The 19,649-nt window shown below is 42.6% G+C and overlaps 1 protein-coding gene across 1 annotated transcript in view; it reads right to left on the reverse strand.

Moving 5' to 3' along the window:
* The window catches only part of LOC102452890 (sodium channel protein type 5 subunit alpha-like), a 341,521-nt gene that overhangs the window by 5,379 nt on the left and 316,493 nt on the right, over positions 1 to 19,649 (reverse strand). The window contains exons 24-28 of the mRNA XM_089776791.1: positions 17,033 to 17,314; positions 5,201 to 5,254; positions 3,345 to 3,482; positions 2,361 to 2,465; positions 1,577 to 1,847 (exon numbers count right to left, since the gene is read on the reverse strand). Of these exons, the coding sequence (XP_089632917.1) occupies positions 1,577 to 1,847; positions 2,361 to 2,465; positions 3,345 to 3,482; positions 5,201 to 5,254; positions 17,033 to 17,314 (850 nt within the window). The remainder of the gene's footprint in view (positions 1 to 1,576; positions 1,848 to 2,360; positions 2,466 to 3,344; positions 3,483 to 5,200; positions 5,255 to 17,032; positions 17,315 to 19,649) is intronic.

Here is a 19,649-nt window from a genome sequence, read left to right on the forward strand (position 1 = left end):
ATCTCTAGAATTCCTTGGTTACCTTTGTCCATCTGATCAGTCCTTCATCTCAAAGTATCACACTCTTTCATTGCTACTTTCTTTTTTAATTAGTAGTTCATACTCAGACTGTAAGCTCTTTGGGGCAGGGACATCCAGGTAGAACATAAATGCTGTGTTTATTTTGTGCGTGGACATCACCTGGCATAATGGTGTTCTGGTCTCTGACTGGGTCTGCTAGACACTACTGAACTACAAATGAATAAATAAATAAAACCCATGTGGGCTTTTTTTTTTAATTTTTCCTTTTACAGGCTGACGCATTGAAACTACTAACCCTTTCCATTTCTGTAACACACCAGCCTTTGTTCCATCAGCCATTAAATTACCATTGAAATCAATGCCAGGGCATGGGAGGGTGTTACTTGTTACTTTCAGAACACAACATGTATGTTTTACCTGGGTTTATCTGTTATCATAGAATCCTAAGGCTGGAAGAGACCTCAGGAGGTCATCCAGTCCAGCCCCCTGCCCAAGGCAGGACCAATCCCAACTAAATCGTCCCAGCCAGGGCTTTGTCAAGCTGAAACTTAAAAACCTCTAGGGATGGAGATTCCACCACCTCCCTAGGTAACCCATTCTAGGACTTCATCACCCTCCTAGTGAAATAATTTTTCCTAATATCCAATCTAGTGCTCCCCCAATGTAACTTGAGACCATTGCTCCTTGTTCTGCCATCATCTTCTCTCCATCCTTTTTGGAACCCCCCAGTTGAGGAAGTTGAAGGCTGTTATCAAATCCCCCCTCACTCTTCTGCAGACTAAATAAGCCCATATCCTTCAGCCTCTCCTCGTAGGTCAAGTGCTCCAGCCCCCTAATCATTTTGGCTGCCCTCGGCCAGACAAAGAACCTCCCCAGCTCAGGCACCTCCTCACCTTCCAATAATAGCCTTCACTTCTTTTAGTGCAGGCAGGGGCAGGATTTGAATCCACAAACCCAGTCTCCAGGGGTTGGCAAAAGCGACAAGGAGTCCTGTAGCACCTTATAGATTAACAGATGTATCGGAGCATAAGCTTTCGTGGGCAAAGACCCACTTCGTCAGATGCATGTCAGATGATGAAGTGGGTCTTTGTTCACGAAAGCTTATGCTCCAATACATCTGTTAGTCTATAAGGTGCTACAGGACTCCTGGTTGCTTTTGCATATCCAGACTAACACAGCTACCCCTCTGATACTTGTCTCCAGGGGTTGATACCTTATCCACTTGGCCAGCCATTTTTGTTCAGCATATTTTATGTTATGTTATGTTATGTTCGGCATATCCACCACCCTCTCTAACTTTGCCTGGTAATGCCACACTTGATCGTTATGCAGCATTATTTTTATATGTTTTAAATATAATTTAGACATTTAGGACCCATTCCCATAGCTGGCTTACCCACTGGAGGAGCTGAGGGTACCCAATGACTCACAGAAGGTACTCAGCATCATACTGCAGAAAGCATGTAATACAGGCAAAACCCAATTCTTTCTTTCTGCCTTTTTTCATTTTTTCAGTGTTGGCAAAAAGACTTCTCCACCCCTGAGTTTTACCTACCCACAATAGATAGAATCACAACAACAAAATCAAATATGTTCCAGCCATTGGTGAAGTAATAGTGTCTTAGAGCCAACATTTTGATGATACACTCTGCTGTGAAGATGGCAACAAAGAGCATGTTGATTTTATGAAGGATGTTAACTTTTTCTTGACTCTGGTCATCCGTTTCCACCATCATGGTAACCATGTTAAGGCAGATGAGAATCATGATGGAGACATCAAAGGCTTGTTTTGAAACGATGTCAAAAATAAAACCTTGGTATTTATTCTGAAACAAAGAAAAGGATCATGAGGGTTAGTTATAAGACTTAGATCATATAAAAATTATATTTCCCTCTCTTTTACAATTGGAATCCTGAAGAAAATAGGTCACAGTTTGCACATAGAACTTCGTAAATGAAAAAAGGGGTGGTGGATTGATTGGATTTTCATGTCCATTTAATCCTAAGGCTCTTTGCTGACTCTACCAACATACCTGCCCATGGCAGTGGTAGCTTTTATGAAATTGTAGCCTGTTTACTACAAATTGGGACTGGGGTACCCAGTTTATTTATTACAGGCCTCAATAGCTGATGGTGTTACAGCATTCATGGATTTGACCAGAAATCATTTCAGTGCAGAGATGATTACAAGATATACTTTGAAACAATGGCTGAATCAAACAAATTATAATTATAAAAGGGGCATTTTTCCAGGGGATTATATTCGCATAATGAAAGACATTGACTGATTATATATATATATATATATATTTCAATTGGAATAACCTAGATATTCTCACCAGTGGCCTTGGGATGGGTTTTTGGGGTTTTTTGGAGCCCAGTTTTTTCATTGCGTTATAATACTTTTTCTGTTCCTCTGTCATAAAGATGTCTTGCCCACCTAAGTATAGGGAGATAAAGCTACTATTACTTTTGTTGAACAATAAATATTATTGCTATGTAAACAAAGTTTGTGGTATTGGAAGTTTCCTTTCTTTTCTATTTTCTTCCTTTTAATACCCAATAAGTGCCCAATGGGGTTTAGTACTGTAATACTGTAAGAAGTAACCCACACTATGACTCTTGGTGTAGGTACATGGGGGGAGGGAGGATGCTAGGAGTTTCATCCTCCTTTGCTTTGTGTGTATGGACATAGTCACATGTATGGATAGCTCCAACCTTGGGTGCATACACAGTGTAGCAAAGGTGGAAGGCTCAGCTGCTTTGAGGCAGACAGGCTGAAACATTCTAAAGGATGGTGTCCATTTGCACACACTGTTCCTTGCACAGTGGGGAACTTGGGAAAGGTTGTGCCCTGAGACACAATTAATCCTTAAGGCCTGGTCTATGCTAAAGGGGAAGGTGGACTTAAGATACACAGCTCTAGTTACAAATTTACATAGGTGGAGTCAACGTATCTTAAATCACCGTCCACACTGCAGGAAGGCGATGGAAGCAAATGCTCCCATCGGCTTCCCTTATTCCTCACAAGGAGCAGGAGTGTAGTGTAGACAAGCCCAAAGGGTCCCCGCCCTAGGCTAGTGCTTTTAACACTGCTGCCTGATTAGTACGAGCAAAATCTGACTCTCAGTGTTCCAGAGCACTTGCCCTGTGTAGCAATACGAGGCTTCTACAATTGTGAATTCATACAGCAATGCAAGATGGTTCCAAGGGATATTCTGTTAATTGAGATGCTAAACTGGCTGCACTGCTGTTTCTAAATCTATCCTGAGAGCGCCTCCATGTTGCATCACAAGGTACCATACAGCGTATACAATACTTATCTTTTTCTTTTGTTGGTTAAAATTGTCAATAATGACGCCTATGAAGAGATTCAATGTGAAGAAAGACCCAAAGATGATGAAAATCACAAAGTAGAGGTACATGTATAAATTACATTCCCATTCAGGTTGTTCTTCACACTGCAAATATATAAAGCAATTGTAAAAAGGAGAGAGAGAAAAAATTGTGCCATCATCATACACATCAAAAGATTAAAAATAAACTGTCACTCAATAACCCAGAAAATATTATAAAATGTAAGTACCCATTCAGTGTTTAAGTAGTCAGTGCTTGCCATTAAAAGGTCACCATTGGTATCTCAAATGCCACAATCATTTTAGGTATACTTTATAATACTTTTGTTATGGTCACAATGTCACTACACTTTGTTTGCTGTGTAAATATAGAGTGTAATTCATGTAGTTAATCTTTGGTTAGAAGATTTTGTACTGGGTACATGCATCAAAAAGTGCACCTTCAGAATATATCCACTGTAATGCATAAATATGAAATCAAAAAGGGGAACAAATAAATTAATTTCCTGGCTACATTCCTGCTTATATGAACTAGTGGTAATCATGGATATTGGTAGCATAACTGTTATGAGAGAAATTGATTTGATATAACCACAACTATCTTGTGCACTTAGTCACTGTAAGCTAGAAATGAGGGTACCACAGAGTCAGGAAAAATCTGGCCTCGGCTTAGGCAGACAAAACAAAAACATCTACACAATTGCAGTGTTGATAAAATGAAAGGACAGACTCAGGAGAATGGGGATAGTGGTGGGAGAGAATGTGAACTGCTGACCCTGACTTGGGTGAGCCTGCATTTGGTCAGGTCTACACTGGTGGAAAAAATCGATGCAGCTTTGTGAATTGCATAGCTGGAGTTGACATACCTTGCATCAATTTTCTGGGGGGGGGCCCACAGGGGGAGGTCTACAAGAGAAACTCTCCTGTCGACTTCCCTTACTCTTTGCAACAGCGAGGCATACCGCAGTCAGCAAGGGTGCCCTCAGCATTCGATTTAGCTGGTCTTTACTAGATCTGCTAAATTGAACCCCAGAAGATCAATTGCTGGTGCGTTGATCCTCCAGTAAGTGGAGATATGACATAAGTTTCTTGCTGAAGTTGCTTTGATGATAAGTAGAATAATGAATTATTATTCATTGCTGCTAAGCTATTGCTGGGGAGATTGTTAGCCTATTGGGGCTCTTATCGCGTATATGCTTGGTCAAGAGAAAACCTATAAAGAGTTTAGTTAGAGCGTGTACTTTGGAGAAGCCTGGAAGAAGTTCTTTTGACAGGATTTCTACAAGCTTGGAATCTACAACAAACTCTTCAGCTACAGAAGACAGGCTGGCCACTGTGGGCTGTCCATCAAGACCATGTCAGACTTTGGGGTAACTATATTTGCAGTGCTTCTAGAGGATTGCTAGTTTTGATATGTGCTTTGTACTCAGTAAAAACAATTACTCTTGAGTGAAAGCACTCCTGTGTGTTCTAATCATTTAGCAGATAGAGGTGCTGTGTCCCCCACTGATTTATTTCTTGACATCATCTGGAAAATAGATGTTAGTTACCATAGCTTTGGATTCAGATAACCCGGGATAATGTTACTACAGTGTAATTACATTTTAATTGCAATGTAGTTGAAGTGTTTAGTCACTGTAGTATAAACTATAGTATAGTTAGAGTCCATTTAATTTAAACAATACTCCTTCTTTCTTTTACTCAAAACAGAAAATCATTGTTGCACACAGCTAGTTTTATTGCTAACCAGCGAGAATGGTGCACAATTCAACTAAACAGGAAAGAAGGATGCAAGAAGAAAGCATTCATTTTGAGTAACCTACCCCTCGTGAATCTACTGCTGCGTACATAATATCCATCCAACCTTTAAATGTTGCCTAGAAAGAAAAATCAAAAACAGATAATTAGGAACATCATAAGCCTATGTTCAAATGTACATTGCTGCTTTGTGTTTTTCTGGAAAATATTATGGTGAACATTTTTCATCATTGTTAATAAATTGCTTTTTTCTTGAAAGCAAAATATATCCATTAATTTTTGTTCATATAGGTGCTTGAGATCACAGCAAGGTCACTTTCCATTACGGGTTTTCTTATTCATGCTATTTTCTTTCTTTCTTTCTTGAACTTTTTAGTGGTGAAATAATGGCTTTTAATAGAGATTATTTTTTTTTAAACGTGGCAATTAAATCTCCAGAATTCAGAACAGCTTCTTTCTGCAGGTAAGAAATTGAAGTAAATGGGAAATACTAATGCGTCACTGAAGAATAAAAATACGCCTGGCTGATTTCAGGAAAAAGCAAAATAGGGCCTTGCTTCTTGCACCTGGCAGAGCTACGTTCATTGCGGACCTGAAGTGGGGGGAGGGAAGGGAGCTTTATCCTATCTTTGTTGCTCCCTAATTCAGTCTGTTCTGATAGCTGGGTACTGCTGGATCAGAGGCATCCTGGTCTCATCCCTTTCTCTTTGCTACACCCCCTAAACCCCACACCCAGAGGGGGTCAGATCTGCCAGATTGCAGGAAAACAAAGGACTGCTATTAACTTCATTTGAGGTTAAATCATGATCTTTTCAACCATCATCTCAAGCTGATTTAAAATTAGAAAGATTCTAAAGACTCAGGACCCAATTATGGACCCATTTATTCAAGTTGGTGAGCACCAGCTCCTGGGTGCATTCACTGTGAAGCTCCAATTCTGCTTTCCAGGAATAAATTGGGGGCAACACTATGAAAATCAATAGAGTCTCATTGCAGCATAAATAAGAGCAAAATCAGGCTCCTGGGGTTTGTTCAGCTTGGAAGAGAGTAATCAAATGCTGTGAATGTGCAGGTGCACACCATGCTCAGCAGACAGGATGATGGGAAAGTTGTAAAGAACATGCTCCCATCATACACAGTGGATCAGGATTACAGTGATAGAGATGTAGCCGTGTTAGTCTGGGGTAGCTGAAGCAAAATGCAGGACAATGTAGCACTTTAAAGACTAACAAGATGGTTTATTAGATGATGAGCTTTCGTGGGCCAGACCCACTTCCTCAGATCAAAATCTCTGAGGAAGTGGGTCTGGCCCACGAAAGCTCATAATCTAATAAACCATCTTGTTGGTCTTTAAAGTGCTACATTGTCCTGCATTTTGGATCAGGATTACATTTCATGTTAAAAATGCATACAGGAAGATAAGGTCTGTGTGAAGAACATAAGACTAATCTGGAGATAAGCCATTACAAAAGTTTCACTATAGGTTTAACCTCTCTAGTCCAGAACTCTCTGGACCAGAAACATCTGACATCCAGAATGATTTTTGTTAGCCGGATGTCCACTCTTCATGGGTGTGGCCAAGTTTCCCACGGTCCCATAAAGTTTGTTTACAGTCACCAGTCCTAGCTCTCAGTGTTCTCTGCTGTTATTTAGCTGTAATTTACCCCTAACTGTCTTCTAGCAGTGGAAATGTTGGTAATGCTGCTAGACGATATTGACCTCCCGTGGTCCGGAAAATTTTCTGGTTCGGAATGGTCCCCAGGGGGCTGGACTTGGGAGGTTCAACCGGTACTAATGATGGCTCTTCAGAGGGATTGTTTTTTTCCACTGAAACTTGAATAAAAGAACATTTATAGAGAAACAATGTGTTTGGTGAGTGATTTTTTGTCCCCCTCTGCTATTAATGAGGATATATATTTTAATAGGGACGTTCAGCCTCCCTGTTCTCCTCCCCACACTTGTTAACACACCAGTGAACTTACAAGGCCTAGTTCTCCTTTACCCTATTGCTTTGGCATTATAATAAGACCTTAAAGAGGACATGATGGAGCAGGTAATTAAGGAAATCATATGCAAACACTTGGAAGGTAATAAAGTGATAGGGAATAGCCAGCATGGGTTTGTGAAGAACAAGTCATGCCAAACTAATCTGATAGCTTTCTTTGATAAGATAACGAGCCTTGTGGATAAGGGAGAAGCGGTGGATGTCATATACCTAGACTTTAGTAAGGCATTTGATACGGTCTCGCATGATATTCTTATTGATAAACTAGGCAAATATAACTTAGATAGGGCCACGATAAGGTGGGTGCATAATTGGCTGGATAACCGTAGTCAGAGAGTTGTTGTTAACGGTTCTAAATCCTGCTGGAAAGGGATAACAAGTGGAGTTCCTCAAGGGTCTGTTTTGGGACCCGTACTGTTCAATATCTTCATCAATGATGTAGATATTGGGATAGAGAGTATGCTTATTAAGTTTGCAGATGATACCAAACTGGGTGGGGTTGCAACTTCTTTGGAGGATAGAGACATAATTCAAAATGACCTTAGCAAGTTAGAGAAATGGTCAGAGGTAAACAGGATGAGGTTTAATAAAGAGAAATGCAAAGTGCTCCACTTAGGAAGGAACAATCAGTTCCATACATACAAGATGGGAAGCGACTGTCTAGGAAGGAGCATGGCGGAAAGGGATCTAGGGGTCATAGTGGACCACAAGTTGAATATGAGCCAACAGTGTGATGCTGTTGCAAAAAAAGCAAATATGATTCTAGGTTGTATCAACAGGTGTGTTGTAAGCAAAACTCGTGAAGTCATTCTGCCGCTCTACTCTGCACTAGTTAGGCCTCAGCTGGAGTACTGTGTCCAGTTCTGGGCGCCACATTTCAAGAAAGATGTGGAGAAATTGGAAACGGTACAGAGAAGAGCGACAAGAATGATTAAAGGTTTAGAGAACATGACCTATGAAGCCAGGCTTCATGAACTGGGCTTGTTTAGTTTGGAAAAAAGAAGATTAAGGGGGGACATGATAGCGGTTTTCAAATATCTAAAAGGGTGTCACAAGGAGGAAGGAGAAAATTTGTTCCTCTTGGTTTCTGAGGACAGGACAAGGAGTAATGGGCTTAAAGTGCAGCAGGGGAGGTTTAGATTGGACATTAGGAAAAAATTCCTAACTGTCAGGGTGGTCAAATATTGGAATAAATTGCCAAGGGAGGTGGTGGAATCTCCCTCTCTGGAGATATTTAAGAACAGGTTGGATAGACATATGTCAGGATGGTGTAGACAGAGCTTGGTCCTGCCTTGAGGGCGGGGGGCTGGACTCGATGACCTCTTGAGGTCCCTTCCAGTCCTATTATTCTATGATTCTATGATTCTATGAATATAATTTAAGCCCCTTTCAAACTTCCAATGCAGTGTAAAAGGGCCTTGGTATAGCCTCTCAGAATGAAAATGCAGCCCACGATCCTATTTTTAGAATATCAAAATCTACTGCCATGATACTAAACTGATACAACACTAGGCCTAATTCTAGCCTAAATTATGCTAGTTTTACACCTGTGCACTTCCACTGAACCTCATTCTCATTTTACTCACACCACTGTAATGTGGGAGTAAATCAATGGATTTGCATTGCTTTTAAAACTGGTGTGTGGGAAGAATTAGCTACATTTACTTCCACTGTGTTATCTTGACTTACAGCAGCATACTGAGAGCATGAGTGCAGGACAGCAGAACATTCCAACATTTTTCAGTATCTTCAGGACACTTGTTCTGAATTTTTATTGTGGCATTTAAGCACATAATTCCCTAATTGGAATTTGTGCATGATTCTCAATGGGCACCCAGCCCTTTGTGTTATGCTAGGTATATTCAAAGTGCTTTTTCAAAAGCGCCATTATATACTATTATTAAATTAAATCTTTAAGGTAATGCTTTCTATTCTTGCTTTTAAATCCTGCTTAGCTAATGGAAAATTCATACCGAGGTCAACACTATTTATTTTTAATGAATACACATAAAATGGTGTTCATAACTTTGTACCCATTCTCACCTACTGGATAAAACAGATTAGCCCCTGAAAAGCAGCACCTTTTGGAAAATCTATATAACTGTTTAGAGAATCTGAGAAGAGATTAGAAGGCCAGTGAGGTGGTCAGTGATTTCATTGAAACAAATGATTATTTAACCCTGTCATTTTGATCCCTCTCAGATGCTCTAATGGTTTCTTTTTGCTGCTCTTTTTCTAATCCCATGAAAGAGCTTTCCCATCTTCTTATTGTCACTTTCCACTTACAATTTCATCTGGTGTTCAGAGAGACTGGGTTTGGAGGAAATAAGAGGTTGCAATATGATCTTAACTTGCACCATTCTCCCAATCTTTTATCTTTAGGCATTTTATCCCTGGTTATTTACAGGAAATGTGCTAGATTCCAGCCAGGGTGAGAGTGTAACATTTAGCATGCAACATGGTTGTACCTATTGACATTGGCTGGTGAATTGATCTGCTGAAGATAAAACATTATGGGACTGCAGAACTGTGATTTTATGTTTTAGCAAATGGTCTACAAGTGAGATAATTAAAAATCTTCTTAGGGTTCTGGAAGACTTCCTTAGACACTTCATTTGCAAAGAGGAGCAGATATCAGGAATGAAAGAAACACATCACTGGGAAAGGAAATTATTTATCTGGAATTACTAGCCACTTACATACTGGATCAAGAAGTGACAAAAATCTTCATAGGAGTGTTTGTGATATTATCCTGCTTGGAAGCTCTCCAGAGAAACATCATTTTCAACTAAAATTGTCATGTGATGAGATTATCTGGGGATAAACTCATCTTGGGACATGATTACAATTTGTTATTAGGTTACTGGTTAGACACCATGCAGTAAACCAGCAGAGGGAGAGGATAGGTGGACTGTGGGAAAATGGCCCTCAATATTTACCAGGCAACCAAAAGCCAATTATCTTAAAATAAAACAAACACTTCAAATTTGGGGCTGGGAGACACTCTATTTAAAAGGGAGGAAATCCAAGATAGCCACCACCAGGAGAGTCGACAGCCATGCTGGACTTCTGGGCAAGGTGTGTATGTGTGTGGGGAGGAGAAGGGAGCTGGCTGCATGCTCCTAGGGGGGGAGGGCTGAGGGTAGCTGGCCACACAGCACTGCTTAGAGCGTGCCGTGTAGTGCCCCGTTTCTACAGGCAGCTCTAACAGCCACCCGGAGCAAGCTACACAACGCTGTGGTGGTGATTTAAAGGGCTCAGAGCTTTCGGCAACAAACAAGGACAAGTTGTGCTAACTTTGTTCTATGCCATTCTCACTCTGAAGCATGTCTCCAATCCATGCTATTTTATTACTAATATTTATATAATGCTATGATGATCATTTGTTCTGGAAGGTACTGCAGAATAATCATGGCCTGATATAATTATACAAGACTTTCATGGCATACAGCTTTCCTATCTGATGCGAGATTATAAAACAGCTTAGCCAAAAGAGGTGTCAAATCTAAATGGCTTGCTAGGGAGTAGTGTTTCGTGAATATAGGAACAGATTCCTAATTAGTTGCTCTACATATTTGTGCAATGGGAATATTTCTGAAAGCTGCTGCGGAGGCTTTCTGAGCTATACCTGGATAATCTAAACTAGCTAACTAGTAACAAAGTTTAATAAAGTATGAGACTAAGTTAGATAGCCTTTGAGATGAAATGAGGTAACCATGTGCTTTGAGCCATGAGTGTTTTGAGGTGAACTCCTTAACCCAGTAGGGATACATTCGTTGCCATGGTTACTGTTGGAGTAGGGCAAAAAACCGAATGCCTGCACCAACATTCAATTGATTTTTCCACGAGTCTAGGGAGTACTTTACATGAAGGGGGACTGTGACTTGCTTCTCCAATCTGTTGCTTGTTGGTGAATAGATTGTTCTGTGCCAACCTTAGAAGCAGTGAAGTTGTGATTAGTTATTAAAGTGCAAGCTGTCATATGATCCTGGGCCTATAGAGAGTTCCTTGCTGAGGTTCAGAATCTCCTTTGAATGGTTCTGAGTAGATTTGATAGTTATGAGTATGTCTGTGGAAAAGTAGGCCCTGGCTGCCAATGAATCCAAGTATGCCACTATGAACTGTATTCTCTGCACAGTTTATTATGGATTTTCTTACACTGAGCTGAAGACACAGTTCTTGGAAAAGGGAAAGGACTGTTCGAGTGGATGACAGTATAGTTTTGTAAGACTTAAACTTGAGCAAGGAGATTAAAATTGCCTCTCAAAGAAGATAAGCAGATACAATGGTTAGGACCTTTAAGAAGACCCTTGGAACAGAGAAGACGTGGAAGGAAAGTATTCATTATTGAAATGTTTCTGGCTGACTGTTAGGCTTAGTTATTTTCTGTGAGATGGGTCTATCACTATCTGGAAAGAGGCATCTCACAGATTGAGATCCAAAATGCAATCTTCTGCTTCAAGTCAAGGGGTCATATCTGCCAGAGGCCGCCCTCCTGAACTTTTGAGACTTTCAAATTTGTTTGATACTCTTAGATCTCAAATTGGTTTCCTTTGAGAAGAGCTCGAACTGGCTCTTTCACTTCTAAATTAAGGAGAGTGTCTATTTTTTGTCTCAACAGAAGTGTGTGAGAGTTATTCCTAAAGAGGGATGGGGAAAGCAAGGGAGGAAGGCAGAGATGTAATGTGGATGATGCAACCTGAGATTCTGAGCACTATGACCTCTGGGTTCTACTTGTTTGGAGTGACCCCCCTCCCACTATGTTGGAAATAGGAAATGGAGGAAGTGAACAATGGGTTGCAGCTGGTAAACTACATGTGTGGAAGAATTTAAATCCTTGACTGACGCATCAAAACTGTTGTTTCAATTTTTACTAGGTACTTGAAAGGAGGATGAGAAGCTTTCTTTGGCTGGAATTTGTGTCTCTTCCTAGGGGTTTGGTAGATCTGTGAAACCCAGAGAAATGAGAGGATGAGATATCTGAGCAGTTGGTGACCTCTTCAATTTTCTTTTTTTTTATAGGAGTTACATATACCTAGAGATGTTAACATGACTCTGGAGTCTTTTAGTGTGTGAAGAGATTCATCAGTGGTTCAGAGAACAACTTTCAAACATCCAAGAGGAGACTGAGACCTCATGGGAACTCCTGGAGTCTATGCACAACAACCATCATAAAAATTGACCTGGCATTGGTGTCTGCAGCATCCAAGGACACAGTTGAAGAGACACCCTGACTAATAACTGGCCCCTCTATAATGATGGTCTGAAATTGTCTCCTCTGTTCCCATGGAAGATGATCAATAAAAGGTCATAAATGTATTACCGTTTGTGAAATTATCGTTAGCCATGACTGCCTGATAGTCTGTGACCTGAAATTGCAGGGTCACAAATTAATAGGACTTCTGTCCAAAGAGCTTTACACACTTTTAGTCCTTGTCATGTGGGGCAGACATGGTATAGTGTTGCATAACCAGCCCATTCACTGCATCCACCACCAGAGCATTGCATGGGTTGTGAGGGAGAATAAAATTTTGGAATCTTTGGAGGCAACATAATATTTTGGTGTGCCCATTTGCAAGCTGGTGGGATAGTAGTGGCTATTCACCAGCCAATCTTAGTTGGGTCCAAGAGTACCTAATTAATGAGTTACACAACTCTTGTAGGTGGTGTTGATTGCGAAATGTCAAATAATTTGTGTTGCAAATCCTTGACATCTTTGGGTGGTAATTTGAAGAATGCTGGCTATCTGCTTTAAAAGATCTTGATATAGCTGGAAATCACTGGCCATTGGTGGTGGTGGAGGTGTCATGGCCTCACCTGGAGACAATAAAGAGACAGGCATTTGAGGGATGGCTTTTTTATCTGCCCTAGTTCCTGAAATGTCTCCTCATGTTGGGGTTTCGTTTAACAAGAACAGGATGGAATATCTCTAACTTATTGATGTGTCTGAGTTGGTGATTTGGCAAATTGTTGGTACACAGCCCAGAGACTTCAATATAGCCACTGGGTTAGTCCATATAGTGTGGATGGCCCCTGTGGTTGCTCCCACCACTTTGGGGCTATGCATGAGGATCTTCCCTATGTATGTCAAAGAATTACTTCCTGTACATGTGGGTGGGAGAAGCCTGCCCTTAGAGGAAAGAGAATGAATGGAGGCCTCCTTTATCCCCTTCAATATCCTCTAACCGGGGGTACAAACAGAAAAAGGTGGGAAGTCTGGTGGTACTGGAGAGTGAAAGTGGCATGGAGATTGGGGATTTGGTACTGAGAGGTAGTCAGTACCCACAAGAAGTGGAGATTCTGGTTCATCCGCCACTTTTGAGTATTGAAATCCCTGTAGTACCAAGTGGAGGATTGGCACTAATGTTGCGTTGTGCTTGACAATAGAAGGATTTAGAGCACACCAAAGTAGGCACTGATGGTATCTGATGCTTCACTTAGCACACTACCCAAGGTCTTGACTGGGGAGGTGCCAAAGATGGAGCTGTGTACAATGACACTGGTCTGGAAGAGTGCTTATCTTTACCTCCTTTGTTCCTGGGAGATGGTAAAAGGAATATGGCAGAGCTATGTTTCTCCTTAGACTGCTGAGAACCTTTCATGTCTATGGTACTAAACTGAGTACCATAACTGGTCAAGACTTCTGAGAACATGCACTTAGCAGAGGACAGAAGTCTTTAGAGAGCAGACTCCTTATGGGAGGGAGTTAAAGCTCTTTCCCTTTGGAGCTATATGGAGGCCCAGGAATCTTCCCTTTGCTGACGCCAAAGGGGTGCTGGATCTTCCCAGAGACAGACTTCCATGTGGGGGGAGAAGGAGGAAAGAATTTCTCCAGACTTGATTATGAAGTGGGTCAAAGTGAGCACTCCATTATTAGCAGCCTTAACTTGATCTCTTGGTACTTCCTTGTTCAAGATTTAAGGGCCAGGCAGATGTTACACTTCTGGCAGATGTATGACTCCCCCAGGCAGCAGACACACACAGGGTATGTCTACACTACCCTCCTATTTCGAAATAGGAGGGTAATGTAGGCATACCACAATTGCAAATGAAGCCCAGGATTTGAATTTACCGGGCTTCATTTGCATAAGCGGGGCGCCGCCATTTTTAAATCCCCGCTCGTCTGAACCCCGTGCTGCGCGGCTACACGCGGCACGAACTAGGTAGTTCAAACTAGGCTTCCTAGTTCGAACTACCGTTACTCCTCATTCCACGAGGAGTAACGGTAGTTCGAACTAGGAAGCCTAGTTCGAACTACCTAGTTTGTGCCGCGTGTAGCCGCGCGGCACGGGGTTCGAACGAGCGGGGATTTAAAAATGGCGGCTCCCCGCTTATGCAAATGAAGCCCGGTAAATTCAAATCCCGGGCTTCATTTGCAATTGCGGTATGCCTACATTACCCTGCTAGTTCAAACTAGCGGGGTAGTGTAGACATACCCACAGAGTGGTTCTTGCTCATCGGAATAGTTTCCTGACAAGAAAGGAAACATTTGAATCCTGGAGAGCCAGGCATATCCTGCCAGAAAGTAAGGCTCCCTGAAGGAAGGGAGAGGAACAAAGTTAATCCTCCTACTACTTATCTACTATCAATGACTGAATCTAATATTAAATAATAGTTAACTAAAAATAAGAAGTGAGCCATGGCACACTCAAGGCAGACATGATAGGGCTCTGTCTCAGGCTGAAGTGGTTGAGAAGAAACAGAGTGATTTGAGGTAGGGATGTTAAGTAACAGATAACTGTCTAATTAAGTACTCGATGGAATTTCCATTGACTATTCGATTAGTCGATAGGACAGGGTGCTAGCTACTGCCATTGCAGCTCTGCATTTTAAATGTAGTAAGAGCTGCTGGGCTCTTATCACATTTAAAGTGCAGAGCCGCAGAGGGGTTAGCTCCCAGGGGCGGCACAAGCCGGGACTGCTGTGGCTCTGCCTCCCCTGCCCTCTCACTTTTAAGCCAGCTCCCCCCAGAACCAGCTCCTGCTCCTCCCCCCTTTGCTGCCTCTGGTACAGAGACAACAGGGGAAAGGAGGAAGCGAGTAGTTGAGTCATCACTTGACTACCCAATAAGCCTATGCTTATCAGATAGTTGACTATTTGATTAGTCGCTTACATCCCTAATTTGAGGTGCAGCCCTTTACAGCCTTGGTGCGTGGCATGAGGATATATAGGATGCATACACAGCCCAAAGGATGCTGCTAGCAGAAAATCTCTGATCGAGGTCTCAGGAAGTGGCTACTCACTTGAAGCGGAGCATCCATAGGGACATGACTTGAAGAAGAACTAGGAGCTTGGCTATGATCACTTCAGGACATATCTGAATCCTAGTATAGCAAGGAAGGGTCAAACTTTTTCACTGTGCTGACAGATTATCTCATAGACACCTTGTCTTTCATTTTGTATGGATCACTTCCCTTCCCATTCCTACAACTAAATCAACGGTTGACATAAAACAAAATGATTAGAATGCATGAAAGGCTGGTATAAATGGGCCGAGCTCTACTGAAGTCAGTGGTGCTACTCTAATTTAAAGCAGGTGAGGGGCTGGGCATTAATAGCAATTAGCTATCTTTTAATTAAAGTTAGCAGCTGGAGGAAGCAGAGCTAGCATCATGTGACTAGCTACACAGCATGTCCTCTGCAGACTGCTAGTGGTTGTTGGATGACAACTTTGGAACTTCTTAACTAGGTGGTCAAAGGATTTTAGTCAGTGATTTTGTCCTTAATTCCTCAACGTAGCCTTTCACCCTTTAGGAGGGGCAAGGGTCACAGCCTCCTGAGCCACCTTAATCTCAGGCCAGTCAACAAGTCTGGGGAGAAACTCCTCTGTAGTTCCAGTTTTCCCTCTGAGGGAAACATTGTGCAGTGGTGAGGGGAGCGTTGGGGAGAACCTGGACCTACCCACTATTCTGGGTTCTGGCCCAGGAATGTTAAGGCAGTGGCAACAGGCAGAGTTTCCTTCACTACCAGTGTTGCAGCCTTTTCTTGGGCCACCTGCCCAAATGACTCCTATCAGGTACCTTCTTTCTGGCACCTGCCCACATCCTTCCTGCTCCTCCCAGTGTATCTCCTCACGCCCAGTCCTGAGCTCCCCTGCCCTCTCTAATGGGAAGCTTTTTAAACTAGCCCCAGCGGGTCCTTAATGGTCTGAAGGAGTTTTGATTAGCATGTCTTGTTTCAGGCATGCTGTTAATTGACTCTGGGTTCCTGCCTGACTTAATTGCTCTATAGCAGCCCCTGCCCTGGTCACTCAGAACACTGTTCATCCAGCGGCCAGTATATTTCCCTTCCATCAAGCTACTGAAGCCAACTGGTCTGGGCCTGTCACATACTCCAGGATTAACTACTTTGATTTCATCTGAGTTACTGCCAATTTATGACATGCACATGAGAAGAGAACCCAGGCCTTTTTCACTTAAGGTCTAAATGGAACACTGGTGATCCATCATAGGTTCAGTAAAGCAAATCAACTCTATCCAGGCACTCCTGCCTTCACACACTGTGACTTTCATTTTGGAAACTCTGCCTCAATTTTGCTTTAGGTTACAAAAGGAAGAAGAACAAAATGGTTTCCTATCTACCCGTGGGGTTGGAGAACCTCCAGGAAGACCCCATAAGAGTGGTGCATGGAGTATATTCCTGGCAACTCTTACTCTCAGTCTAAAACCAGCAACTGGTGGGTTGGCAAAAGTATAAATCAGCAAAAGTATAAATCAGTTATACCAGTTAAAAAATGTGTTTGGCAGTTCAGGTAAAAAGGAAAAGTTTAATTATTAACTTGGAGTCAGATCCTAGAAGGTACTGATTTTAGTGGGGGCTTATGACAGCATTTTGTATGACCGAAGCACTGGGTGTCTACCTAACAAGAACAAGCATTTTTTATTGAACTTACCACCTGCAGAAGAGCCAGGTAACCAGCACCAACGTTATCAAAGTTGACTTTAACTTTGGTCCAGTAAAAATTGCCTGTCACGTTATAGATTATGCACTCGCTCATGTTATTAATAACTTTAGAGTCTAAAGGCATATCTCCTGCTGTCTTGTTAATGCATTTTCCAAACTTTCCTGCAAACAGGTTCACTCCCATGATGCTAAAAATGAGCCAGAAAATGAGGCAGACGAGCAGAACATTCATGATGGAAGGGATGGCTCCCACTAGGGCATTCACAACCACCTTAAATAAGTGAAATGAAAGAAAAACATATAGTTACTGTAGGCCTTTACATGAACACAGCCCTAAGTAGCTCTTTTGCACACTCAAGTAACTGGGCCAGTCCTCAGCTGATGTAAACTGGATTAACACTAGCTGAATATCTGAATTGCTATTTTGAAAAATTTAAGAACACATAATACTCTTCTTTTTTGTACCTTAAAAATAATCTGTCAGTATCTCACTCATGCAAAGAGGATTTTCCAGTTGGCAACCAATTGTTGTTCTTAACAACAACAATGTTGCAGTACTTCTCAGAATCTTCCCTGCTTCATATTGGACCCTATGTTTAGTGATGTGTTAAACACATAATGGGAGGACAGCAGGACACAATAGTTACAGTAAACTTCCGATAATCCGGCACCTTTAGGACCCAGGGGGTGCCAGATTATCAGATATGCTGGACTATCAGAAGGGGGGGGGCTATGAGGGGTCTGGAGTGGGGTGGGAGGGGATGCCACCCCAGGCCCCTCATAGCCCCCCCTTATGATAGACTGGCTCTGCCCCAGGCGTCCCTGATTCAGCCGCTGCTGGTCAGTTTCAGCAGCAGCTGAATCGGGGATGCCTGCAATAGAGCAGCTGGGGTGCTGCCCGGTTGGTCCCGCAGCGCCGAGGGACGGCGCTATGGCACCAACCCAGCAGCACTCCAGCTGCTCTGCCCCAGGCGTCCGGATTCAGCCTGCTGGTGAAACTGACGCTGCTGGTCAGTTTCAGCAGCGTCTGAATCCCGATTCAGCCACTGCTGAAATTGACCAGCGGCTGATTCCAGGAAGCCTGAGGCAGAGCAGCTGGGGTGCTGCCGGGTTGGTCCTGTAGCGCTGCCCCTCGGCGCTGCAGGACCAACCCGGCAGCACCCCAGCTGCTCTGCCCCAGGCGTCCCCAAGTCAGCCGCTGCTGAAACAGATCAGCGGCTTATTCTAGGAAGCCCGGGGCAGAGCAGCTCTGCCCCAGGCTTCCTGGAATCAGCTGCTGTTCTGTTTCAACAGCGGCTGAATCGAGGACCCCTGGGGCAGAGCAGGTGGGGTCCTGCCGGGTTGGTCCCGCAGCACCGTCCTTTGGCGCTGCGGGACCAACCTGGCAGCACTCCAGCTGCTCTGCCCCAGGCGTCCCCAAGAGCAGCTGGGGTGCTGCCGGGTTGGTCCCGGAGCCCCGAGGGGCAGCGCTACGAGACCAACCCAGCAGCACCCCAGCTGCTCTGCTCCCGGCTTCCCTGATTCAGCTGCTGGTCAGTTTCAGCAGCAGCTGAATGGGGGAAGTCTGTCTGGCTGCCCCAGCACTTCCGGGTTCCTGATGGTGCCGGACCATCAGGAGTCCCGGAGCATTGGATGCCGGACTAATGGAGTTTTACTGTACAATAGTTAAGGTACCAGGAGAGAGGAAGAGAAGCAGCAAAGTATCTAAACCTCTTCCTGATTTCAGCCCCCACCCAGACAATCCCTGAAATTGTAATTCTATGAAGAGTATTGATTATCTTAGTAGTAATTGATCCAGTGATGTCTCATCTGTCAAAGATACCATTGATTGGAAGTCACTATTACTGTGAGAAAACAGGTTCATTGAAATTCTTGGACCAGCGCAGCTAGGAAGAATATCTGACCATCAATATGGAGGATCTACTCTTATGATTTAATCCCTTCATTTACTACTCCTATCTCGACAGGATGTAGCATTAAAACAGCCAACACATCCTGATTTAATATATATCAGCTTAACATTATCTTACTACATACTGTACCAAAATCTATATAATTCTGTTTTCTGCACAGTCCTATCAGCTCCAGGCAGGATTAGTGTGCAAACCCATATATACAAAAACACATCCAAATATTGCACAGAAAGGACCCAGTCAATTAAAGTACTTATAAACAATTGTCATAGGAAGAAAACTCAGTGCTTGGAATATGCATCTGAACCAATGCAAATGGAATACACAATGTGCATTCTATAGTTTCCAATCACAACATTTCAGTAATATCAACATGCACTCCAAAATATAAGGTTAATATAACAACCACCTTATATATGTTATTCAGCATTCTAAACCACCATCCAAAATGTCAAAGCCTTTGATGCATGCTAAGCATAACATAAAAGACATTTTCCCAAGAAAAATCATTATCACAAATGTATTTTTCACTCTATATTAATGGCTTGTACTGTTTTTTACATATCCACAGCTACTCTAGGTTCTGCCACTACTTTGCAGGACCAACACAAAGTATACTGGCATTCTTTCTACAGATTCCAGACTTTACTATATGAATTTATCTCCTTGTTTGTTTCATGCTTTCAAGATTAG

The sequence above is a fragment of the Pelodiscus sinensis genome, chromosome 2 (assembly GCF_052426305.1).
Source record: "Pelodiscus sinensis isolate ZL-2025 chromosome 2, ASM5242630v1, whole genome shotgun sequence".
Taxonomy (NCBI): Eukaryota; Metazoa; Chordata; order Testudines; family Trionychidae; genus Pelodiscus; species Pelodiscus sinensis.